This window comes from Labrus bergylta, chromosome 1 (genome assembly GCF_963930695.1).
Source record: "Labrus bergylta chromosome 1, fLabBer1.1, whole genome shotgun sequence".
In the NCBI taxonomy this organism is placed as follows: Eukaryota; Metazoa; Chordata; class Actinopteri; order Labriformes; family Labridae; genus Labrus; species Labrus bergylta.
In genome coordinates, this window is record NC_089195.1 from 10,728,440 (window position 1) to 10,740,177 (window position 11,738).

Below are 11,738 nucleotides of genomic sequence, written 5' to 3' on the forward strand. Positions count from 1 at the left end.
AATATGCCTACCAGACATAATTCACCTGCTGCATAAAGTTTCAGGTGTTTACGTTATTGTATTGGCGCTGGGACCAGTGCATTACTGATAGTTTGACTCAGGGTCAGTCAGTGTAGACAGGAATGACAAAGCCGAGATGACGTTCAAAACAAAAAGATACAAGCTCGGTCATCGTCATCCCCATGTGTCTTCTGAAGGTAACATCCTACTGTGAGGATTTTATTGTGGAGGGGCTGGTGGCTGACAGTTCTTTTATCAATGATTAGGAAAATGTTAATATATAAATATGAATGTAATTCTGTCAAACTTGTCACAGATCACTCAATGCATAGTTTACAATACGTCACGCTGGAGTGCAAAACGTGAAATATTTACACTTGAGACATGAAGTTATAGAAGATGGTTACTGAGGCTATTGTCAAATTATTGCTTTTGTACTCACAGACATGGACAAGGTAACCGCTGAACTATTTATAAATAAATACAAGCTCATCTCGATGGAAATTAAATGGCTGATTTATAGCACAACCCTGTTTCTAAAAAAGTTGGGACGCTGTGTGAATTTCTCCTCACTTCCCCAAAGCTAACAGTGTTGTGTTGTTAAAAGAAAAGGTGATGCTGCAGAGTGGTAGAAAATAACCCTGTCCTGACTTTTTTTTGAGACATGCTGCTGGCATTCAAATACAGGGTTTCACTGTTTGGCAAGTCATCACATTCTATTTGCATTTTACATTGTGTGCCAATTTTTGGAAACAGGGTTGTATTGTAAAGCAGCTCATGAGAATGATACATAGCACTGTGTGATGCTGTCTACCACTGAAGATTAAACATCTGCATTTGTGCGAAACAGTCCATAATGCTCCAGAGGGCTTTTTCTTCAAATGCATCCCTCATTACATTATAGACCATATATTCAGCACTTCACATATTGTAGCGACACACACGTCGAGTCTCGTGTGTATCAGAAGCACAAGTCTCATGTGGAACCAGTCTGCCACCAATCACGTTTTATTTTGGTCTTTATGGTTCTAACAAGTGACTGAAGATTCATGCTCTAAACAACTCAATGGCCATTGACATGAGGAGGATTCTGGAACATCGTCTGATGTGTCATTAGTCCTTTCTGAGAAGGAGCTCAACATATGAAAACAGAAACAAAGATCAAACTAATCATTTGTATACATATATACATAGCGAGAAAATCTTAAATTTCATCCCAGGCACATGTGGTAGAATCAATCGGGATGCCAGCAGTGTCACCCACGGACTTCAGATGTCCCTCTTTGGGGTCAATAAATAGTAAAAAGGTGACAAAGAAAAACAGACAATGTATTGTAAAAAGTGAAGGTGCACAATTTAAACAAAGGAAGTGCATGTAAGTTGTGTAAAAGAACTCAAATCAAAATCCTGAGTGAAAAAATTACAAAAAAAAAAAAAAAAAAAAAAAAAAAAAAAGGGTCCCATTCATGAAAGGACAAAGGAAAGTGCTGCAATTGAATTATTTTCATATCATTGAAATTTAGCAGGGGCAGAGAGAGATTTAGTCCCATCTTCACAGCCTTTTCCCACAGAGCAACAGAATGACGTGTAAGAAAAGCACAGGTGTAAATAATGACATAAATGATGGCTGGATTCTAGTTAGCTGCTTCAGTTTGAGGGTCCTGGTATTCATGGGTCATGGCTGGCGTACTGTCACATTTAAAGAGAACATCGTTAGTATTCATGATGTCAGTTAACACGTGTGCTTTTTTTTTTTTTTTTTACAAAGACAAGTCAAAATGTTTGCTGTGGGAAAAGTCTTGCCACAGCTTAGAAACACACATTGGCCAATAATTACTTTCCAAAACATGACACAAATTAAAAAAAAAAAAAAAGGTACCGGTTCATCCTGTATGCAACCCGGAAACAGGAAGCTTGGTTCTGTAAATGCTTTTCTGTTTATAACATTTTAACTTACTCCATTTCATAAAAGGGGAAAAAACGTTTCAATGATTTCAAAGTGTTGACAATAACATGAAGTTTCATAGTGTTCCTCTGTGTGTGACAAAAAAACAAACAGTTTCCGTAGTGGGGTATAGCGGAGGTTGTTGCTGGTTATTCAGCATGATGTCATCTTCATATTACATTTACTGAACTTATTCAACAATGAGCCAGTTTGTCAATTCATGATTTGATAGGAAATTAATTCCAAATCTGATAATCATGTTATTTATCAGGTAGAAACATAAACCACTTCATATCATGGATTGAATACATGCGCTATTGGCCAAAGTGTAAACAGGTTTAAGAGATCCCTTCAAGCCTGTAACTGGCTTTAAGTTTGATTTATTTACAGACTGAAAGAAAAGAATGATCTGTTGCACCCCTACTCCGAACACTCCCTGGCTGACAAACTATCTCTGAACGTGGGATGTTTTTGTTTTAAATATATATAAAAGCAGAAACAATGTATGACACCAGCTGTAACTTTCAGACATTCAGGTTTTTCTTTTTTTAAAGGCTCAACTTTTCCGTATGGTTCACTGCATCCAATAGAATTAACCGACAGTCTGCTCTAAAGTGTGTGTTGAACTGATTGTTTGAAGAAGAAAAAGTAGCCGTGGGACACAGAAACACAGAGATGATTGATTAAGGACAGGAAGGCACAAGGTAGAAGGTGGCTCCCACAACAGCTCTCTTGTCAGTTTGTTATTAAACTGGGGGGGGGGGGGGGGGGGGGCTGTCTAGCCATCAAGCCAGCAACAAGGGACAACTTCAACTTAAATTGAAAGGAAACAGCAGCGGATCAGATGACAGCGGACTGGTCTTTCCTACTAAAGGTTCCCCCAGGTGTTCGGAGGTGGGAACTGATCCACATCGCCAGATTCATCGTGAGAGGTTTCCCCTAGTTTGAATGTCAGCTTGTACCGTAAACGTACTTTTTCCTGAAACAAAAAAAAAAAAAAAAAAAAGAGGAGAAAGGTCAGTTCAGTGTTCCATCAAAAGAATCAGTTTCTGCATGAATAAACCAGGAGAGTTTCTCATTAAACAGCACTTGGATGAATGAATCCTAAATGTGTATATCATGTTGAATGCATCTTCCTTCAATAATAAAGATTTTTGTATTTATATGTTTTAAATCATATTTTATGTTTAAGGTGGTTTGCATGTTATTGCTACGAAGTATTGATTAGCAAACAAACTGCACCACAGAGCTAAAAGTAGTTAAATCAAGTACATTTCATTTATTAGATCACTATTCATCAGTAAGTTAATTAAATAAGTCTATATCAACCCCATATGTCATATCTGTTTACTTAACTATGGGAGCATGTATCATTCACATGACAAAATAAAAATCTGCTGTTTCTCTGCAATGGAAATTCATCTGGTAGCTGGAGAGGTGCCCGTTCAATTCCTGAGCACTGCCGAGGAGCCCTTGAGCAAGGCACTGCACTGCACTGCACCACCACCACCCTACCAGTTCAGTCGCGCTTACTGTGGACAGCCCCCACCCTCTGACATCTCTCCATTAGTGCACGTCCATAGAACCCTGATTGTGTGTGATTTCAGCCTGTGTGTGATTTCAGCCTGTGTGTGTGGCATGTCTCAATAACAGAGTGTCAAATTGAATTTCCCCTTGCGGGATTAACAAAGCATATATTTTTCTTCTTCTTCATTGGGAAGATAATTCTCTCAGGATTATGGGTAAGTCTTTTATGAAAAATAATTCAATGAAAAACAAAAACTCTCTAAGGCCACTTAAAGTAGCAAAACATTCTCCGACTATTACATGTTTACAGTTACCTGTAACAGTTTTATTTTGACACACTGAGAGATACTCGTGTCTTTGCGCAGGCGGCTTAGATCTATGCAGTTCAGACGCTAAACGCCCAGTCTGCTCTCTCAGGATCATCGTTGTCGAGAAGACATGCTTCACTGATACAACGTGATGCCTCTGAAATGCAGTCAGGCTCGCTACGTGGCGATGCAAGAGACAAACGGCTAATTGCTGAAAATACTGGATCCCCCACAGAGTTCAACTGAACCTCTCTGGTGTGGTTCCCGTGACTCCCACAGAAGTATCTCTTAAACAGAGCAGATTTTTCATTTTCATAAAAATGTAAGCCGTAATTCTAAGATAATTATCTCATTATTCGGAAAAAGAGCAGATTTCTACTTACATACTTAACATCGTAATAATGTATATTGTATATTAAGTATTAGCTCTCAAAAAAAATAGCTCATCACTAATATATCCCTGTCAGCAAGTTATAAAAGTAACAAATGTACTGTTTCAAAATGTACTGAATAGTTATGTCAAGAAACTTTCAATTCAAGATGAGATACGACATGATACTGTTTTATCATGGTTTTCTTATTTCTATAATGAAATTAAAGCTAAATATCCTTTTCCAGTTTTTTTAATTAACAATAGTAATATTTTGAATTTGTAGAGTTAAAACAATGCAGATATTTTCTTTAATAACTGGCTCCCACGTGTTAAATCCTGAAAACACCCATGATCTTGGACTCGTTTGGACGAGGGGGGGTTACAGACATGTTTTAAGTGTCTCAAGCTTGTCAATGCAGCGATGTCTTACACACTGCATCATGTTGGTTGTGTTGTTCAGCAGCTCAGTAGTTCAGAGTATTGCATTACATGTTTTGTCCAATCAATTTGAATTGTCCCTTATTTGTATTGCGAGATATCGTTACATACCCAGTACTCAAGGATCGCATTTCGGTCTCAAGATTTCTGAGGTCTTCCTAATTTCCTACACTGCCACCGCAAACCGCGGCTGACTCTGAATCAGAAGATGAGAAGTGGGTGGAATAGTACCTTGTGAGGGTTAGCCAACAGCAGAATCTGAGTGATGGCTGCTGGAGGCAGGATGGGATTGAAGGCTGGGAGCTCAGTGCTAGAGGGAGGCTGCAGCTTTACTTTCATCACCTATGATACAAAGACACATATAAAACATTTTAACAGATGATGTCAGCTTGAAATATATTCTGACAGAATGTTAAGGTGGCTAAAATGACTTGTAGGACTAAACAAGAGATGTTTCAGCTATGCAATGGTGTCTCTTTGCTGACTTTAGCAGAGAAACATGAGCCTACCTTTGGCACTGCTGCCTGAAAGCGGATGTTTGTTGCAGGAATGGGAGCTGAGGACAGCATGGAGATGATCACCACTAGCACTTCCGGCCGGGATGGAGGACAATCACGGGCAAAGGTGAACAGAACCCGGAGACTGTGTTTGTCGAGTACAGTAACTGGTAATAAGCTGCCTAAAACAATTTGCAGAGAAAAGGGAAAGAAAATAGAATGTGATGTAAAGTAAGAAATAGAGAATTAAAAATACAACCACACATGTTGGGTCTAGTACTATTGCTTATGCTTACTTGGTTTGATTGTTTCAAGAGGCACAGTAACATCAGCTAAAGAGATGTTGTCATAGGGATCAGCAGGAGCCAGTGAGATTTTCTCAGCAGCTATGAGACTGAGATTGGAGAGGAGGAGGGTGTCAGGCTGCTCTGATTGGACAGCATGGGTGGACATTAGCCCCGGAGCAGCAGCGGGACCAGAGGAGTTGGTGTTTGCATTAGGAGCAGTTCTAGAGCTGGATTTCTGCAGATCTCGTAAGGTGACTCTGGATTGAGTTTGGAGTTTATCCCTGCATGTAGAAAAACACAAAGCGCTTTGAGTAGTCAGAAGACTAGAAAAGCGCTGTACAAGCTCTCGGGTAACAAATCAGAGCTGTGAAGGGAAAGTGCAAGTTTTAGGTTGTTCACTATCCACATCCTCCAGAATTTTTACCATTTGACCTGCTGGCTCTCTGGAGGTAGAGACTGCTGTAACAACATCTTCCCCAACATGTCCAAATCTTCAATGGGTTTACTAGGAGCAATGGGGCCCCCTACTGGTGGAGGATGAAGTGTTTGGACTACGGCTGGGAGCAATACCGCAGCAGGCAGCGATGCAGCAGATGATTCTGTGCTATCAGAGGACTGAGAGAACAAAGAGTTCAGGTTTTCATGTCAAACAGTGTATAAATAAGTGATGGAAAATGCCTTGATGGAATCATGAAAAAAGTCTCAGTATTACCATAGCATCACATTTTAATTGGGTTATATTTTAAAGGGATGTAGAGGGATGTGTTTCTTTGTTTTAAAAAACAGTGTTCTAACAATATGTAACCAAGAGTCACCAAAGTAAGAAATCACAAAAACCGACATACAGTGGCTTTTTCTTTTTAAGAAGAAAAGTGTTATCTTACAACTTGCACCTGAAAGGTGTTCTGGAAGTCACAGTTTTCCGTTGCATTCAGGCCTAAAAGACAAGTAGAAATAAAGGTCAATTCAATTTCATCCCAATATTGAAACATTTTAAAACATTATAAAATGTAGTGCTATTCAAAAACTCTATCAAACATACCCTGATCACAATATAACATTTAAAGAAGCCTTTGCTCCTCTCAAAGTCAGATCTTTAGCTCAATAAAGACCGGCTATGACCGTATGCAGCTTTGTTGTGGTTTGGCCAGATGTGGCCTGCCTCTGAGGATGACGGGTTTCAGACAGCTAACCAGTAGGAGGGCCAATGGAAACAAAGTGTAACTGTGCAGAGTCGACTGTGCTGCGCTTAGATTGCTGACTCGTGATTACTAGCTCATTAAATGGTTACGAGTGGTAATCTACCATTATGTTTACAAGCCATATGAGTTTTTGTGCTTACCCAGCGACATGAGCTCATCATCCAGGAGGCTGATGCCCATGTTCTGAGTCAGGGTCTGTAGGCTGGACGGCTCAGGGTTGGATGCTTCTGTGCTGGCTGATGCATTGAGCCCCATCAGGTCGACAAGAGCTGAGCTGCTGCTGGCTGATTTGGACAGAGAATTCAGATCTGTGATCATACAGTCTGCACAAATTCATCAAGATTAGTAAAAACATTAAGGGATGCCTAGAAACACTTTTGATCGCTGAGCTGGAAAACAAACACATGCACTTACCAGGTTGTGAGGCTGTGCTGATGCAGTCTTTTGTCACATCCTCTCCCTTTACCAGCTGTCTGTACAGGTTGATGACCTGCGTCAGGCTGTCATTGGCCTGTAAAATGTCCGCTGTGAGCAGAAAAGCAGCTCATTAACAACATTTAATCATTTTTTTGTATTTTAAGTTTTTGGAATCTTTAGAATAAGCCTTATTACATAAAATGTGTTCAGAACAAGTGACTTCTTAAATCTTTTATTCGACCTTCTATACTATAGTGTACTAATAATCCATGACATCAGCAAACATACCAAGGGCTTCATCACTGTCCTCAGTATCACTTGCTAGTCGGAATAGTGTAGGTCTCATCTTTTCACAGCGCTGGTAAAGATCCTACAATCAGACACACGTTAAAAAAAAAAAACAGAAAAACTACCACTCAGGTTGATAAAACTGTAGGTGCAGCTAGTTTGACTGTGCTCACTTTAATAAGCTCCTGGTTGCTCTGGGAGCAGCTCTCCTTGCTGTAGCCCTCCAGCAGCTGGCTCAGCAGGCTCACACTCTCCTTCACCTCCTGGATGGCGTTGACCCGCTTTGACACTTTCTCCACACGCTTTTGGTCCTGGGAAGAGTGAGAACATCTCATTAGATTTTTTTTTTTTTTTTTTTTTTAAATGCAGTTTTTAGTTCTTGACAGATTATTTTTAGCCGTGTTTAATATTGACACAATAATGGGATAGTAAATAAAATCCAATTACAGGTTACGATTATATTGATCACAGTAAATATTAAGAAATGTGAAGGTTGGCTGAGTTTTTTTTTTCATTATTTAAACTAGAAAAGGCATGTAAATGATGACATTAGGTAATATTTCCCTTTACTATTAAATATGATTTGAAGTACACAGAGGATTAGGGGCGGCAGTAGCTCAGTCTGTAGGGACTTGGGTTGGAAACCGGAGGGTCGCCAGTTCAAGTATTGGTGCGGACCAAAACATACGGAAGTTGTTCTGGTAGCTGGAGAGGTGCCAGAGCACTTGAGCCCTTGAGCAAGGCACCTTAAACCCAACCGCTCTAATGCGCTCCCTGTGTAGCAGTGTGTAGCAGCCCCACTCCGTCATACTGTATTTCACTAATGCATGTCCACAGGTCCTGTTTGTGCATGTGTGTGAGAAGCATGTCTTAAAAATATCAGAGTGTAAACCAGAATTTCCCTCAGGGATTAATAAAGTATTTCAAAACCAAAAAAAAAAAAAAATGAAATTAGGCCACTGAGTTTTTTGGCTGGCCATTTGTTTTCTAGAATACTGAGTTTAAAGTCAGAAATCTTTCTGCGTGTATTCATCAGGATTTCACATACATTCATCTGGATTGTATTTTGTAAAAGAAGTGGCTAAAATAAGGCACTCATGCATGTGGGGGACACATATCGTACAGCACAGTTAGTAAACAAATTCTAATGACGCACCTCCTGGACCATTTCCTTAATGAGCTTGTTTGCTGCTCTTAAATCTTCAGGGTGAGTGCTGTTCAATAAGCGAGACAGCATCTACAAAAACAGGATAGGACAGAAGAGGGCAAGGAAAGGAAAGAGGAAGAGAACTTCGTAAACTGTTGGTAGCAAAATGATTTTTCCTGGAAGCACGTTGCATGATGAGTACAAAAGGTTTTATGAAACAAAGAATGATTTTGATAGGACACACAGGTCCTTACTTCAACAAACTTTTTCAAAGGGATTGGTGCATCTTCTTTATCAACTATACTGTACATCATACCTTGGATTTCTCTTCATCTTCAAAGACGGCACTTTTGGCTCTGGCTGGAGGCGGTGGGGCGGGCTTGTCCTCAGGAAGCACAGGATCCAGCTTGACAATGCCTGGAAGAAAACAAGGACACCTATTAACCTCACATGTAAACAGAATAGATCCTCTGTATATATTTTGACTGTATGTATTTTTCAGTTGAAAAAAAAAGTGTCCCCTCTGTCCAAGAGCATTTCATCCTGGTGCTACAACATTGTACTTATATTATTTTGTACAAGTGTTAGCATCAAAGTACAACACAAACAGATAAGAAGGACACACCACACCACCACAGTACAGACTACTTGTATATCATTTTAGGCAATAATATTAAACCTGGTGGAGACTGCATTTCAAAGAACACACAAGGTTCACCTTTCAAGCCTGATTTTCTGTCTCATGCTTTTGCTCATCACTATGAAGGGGAAATTGATACTACCTTTTAAAAAACACTATTTATTTAAATGAAATATCAGGAACCGAAACAAAAAATGGAAACAACACATTCATTAATACATGTATAGAACAACAAAGCAAGCAGTGACTATGAAGAAAATGAGAAACCTTAAGTTAAAAGACTAGTAGGGAACTTGTCAAGGACATGCATCTTGTTGGTTAGTCACATTCTCGAGCTTGTGAAGTGGCTCACCCTGTTTTTTCAGCATCTGATAGGCTTCTGCTATCTTGGTCTCATCTGGTAGGCTCACTGTCCAGCTGTACACAATTTCTAACACCTTCTTCTTCACTGGCTCTGGAGCCCGAGTGCCCAAATACTGCAGAGGAAAGGGTTTAAGCATTCATAACTACATGAAGACACTGACAGCGGGCCTTACATTTAGTTTCATCAGCTTAACCCACAAAGTTTGTAAAGTCATTTCAAGGCTGCGTTGAGTGGTTAAAATGTGTTCCAATTGTTGTCCAAAGGTTAGGGTGATATGGTATGACTGCATGAATTACAGGGATCATTACCTTTGGTGAGACCACCTTGATGAGCTCATTGAGAAAGCGAAACTTTCCCACTTCAGTGTGAAATCGCTTTCCACAGTTTTTCATGCACGTCTCAAGAACCTGCGAAGAGTTCAAAGTTTGTTTTTTTTGTGTGTTTTTTTCACCTTTGTTAAGATAAGCCTTCCCATTAAAACACCTGCACTGGAAAAATACTGGCAAGTGGCCTTTTCTAAGAAGGCATTCATATGCATTTAATTTGTTAAAACATAGAACATACACATCTGCGCCTTGGAACTGAGATTTTGAAAAAGCCATGTGGGTCAATCATTTACCGTAAGTGCCTGCATAGCCTCCCACTCCTGGGGAGACTGGATTTTATGGGCCAGCAGTCTGGTTGCAAGCTGGGGACTGTTGGACGGAAACTAAGTTTAGATTTCACTTCACCATTAGACAATATCTTTCATTAAATCAACTTAAATTTGATGGAAGGAAACTGATAATTTTTCAATGCAGGAGGAAAAACAACCATGATGTTCAAGAGAACACAAGAGTAGTTAGACATTCATGGTATTACACTACATAGCTTATTTGATGACATGCATTAAAGAAAGCTGTTAAAAAAAACAAAAAAAAAACATAGAATTAAATAAAAGGTCAACATGTTGCACTGATTTTTTTTCTGCATTTTGCTACACAGAAACACAACTACTGCTTCAGAAATAGTGTGGTTTTCTTCTTCTTCTTCTTCTTCATCATCAGCTCACCCTTCTGGGTCATTGTTAAGATGATCACAAAACCCCTGGATGATGTCCCAGTCAGTCGCCTTGTTCAAAGGATTGGTGGCCTTGTCTGTGTGAGAGGAAAAACTCATTGGACTTACTCCAGCATTTGAACTAATCAAACAGCTTGTGCAGCAAGTGACTTCTGTCTCCTTTACCTTACACTGGCCAAAAACAAAGCTAAATACAAGCGTCTTAACAGCCTCGGTTTAGGATTGCTCTGTATACATGTGTCACAGGAGGACATCACAGCTCCACATCTGAGAGTTAAATCAAACAACTTGAATCTTTGTCTGTAACATATATCTGTTTATGTAAACTACATCAGCTCGCTTGTTGGCAGCACATCAATGCAGTCGTTCATGATTTTAGAAACAAACGCTGTGACTGTCTCTAAATGAAATGGGAAGTACTGTAAGGTTCCTGTTTTGTCTTGAAGTGGCTTGTCATGGTCCTTCAGGAGCTAACAGGCTAGTTGGTGTTGCTAAGCGTTCATCTGGACATTACGAGCATTTTAACACTGAGATGACATATTACATATTATCAGGGAAGCCTCACTAAACTAAAACTGACGACGAAAGAGCCCGTGTGAGATCGTTATCATAGCAAAAGGTAATAAATGATGTAGCCGAGTCTGATCCCTCTCGACATCTGTACTTTTCATTTCATGTCATTCTCTTCACTCCCAAAAGAAATCTACTCCCAAAGGAGAGCATAATGAACGACAGCGGCAATATCTCCATGTCCTTTAGAAGGCTTTCCGGCCATTGCTCCACGCCTCAAACCTTAATGTTTTATTTTAAAGTAACATGACTTACTGATGCGAGACTGCAGGCTAGCCTCGTCTGGAGGCGCCGCCGCCATCTTTCGGGAATTCTAAACAAGTGGCAACTTCCGCGTGATCTTTGTAACATATCGCGAGGTTTCCCTTTTTTGTTTGCCAAAAGCTCTGTCGCTCCCCCCGATGGAGCATGAATCAGTGTTGCCAGGTCCGCTTGTTATAAGCGACTTCGGGCTTGTTTTCCTGTAAAGTCGCTTGCAAATGTCGTCAGTCGCGGGTTTTTGGGGCTTGTTTTCTAAAGTGCAGTTGCTTGTTTGGGCTTGTTTTGCTCCCTACTGATTCACTCACAACTCTCCACAATAAAGCCAAACACGATCGCGATAGTTTCCGTCCACAACCCCCGTTTCCTTGGTTAGCCCGCCCGCCCCGATCTGGTGACCTCTCTTTTAAACTGCGTG

At 40.1% G+C, this 11,738-nt stretch overlaps 1 protein-coding gene across 3 annotated transcripts; it reads right to left on the reverse strand.

The window, feature by feature from the left end:
- Nucleotides 1-992: 992 nt before the first annotated feature.
- gga1 (golgi-associated, gamma adaptin ear containing, ARF binding protein 1) lies at nt 993-11,466 on the reverse strand. 3 transcript variants are annotated; one of them, XM_020653303.3, is made up of 17 exons: nt 11,318-11,466; nt 10,485-10,569; nt 10,053-10,128; nt 9,742-9,840; nt 9,422-9,545; nt 8,746-8,846; nt 8,439-8,519; nt 7,456-7,593; nt 7,283-7,352; nt 6,992-7,102; nt 6,718-6,861; nt 6,260-6,312; nt 5,800-5,990; nt 5,385-5,656; nt 5,101-5,270; nt 4,823-4,933; nt 993-2,924 (listed from the first exon to the last, which is right to left on the reverse strand). In XM_020653303.3, the coding sequence occupies exons 1-17, from the start codon at nt 11,361-11,363 to the stop codon at nt 2,814-2,816; spliced, it is 1,983 nt and encodes a 660-aa protein (XP_020508959.1). In that variant the 5' UTR covers nt 11,364-11,466; the 3' UTR covers nt 993-2,813. The 3 variants fall into 3 exon arrangements, with proteins under 3 accessions (XP_020508959.1, XP_020508958.1, XP_020508957.1); XM_020653302.3 differs by having other exon boundaries at nt 6,269-6,312; nt 7,283-7,364; XM_020653301.3 differs by having other exon boundaries at nt 7,283-7,364; nt 11,318-11,465.
- Nucleotides 11,467-11,738: the final 272 nt, after the last annotated feature.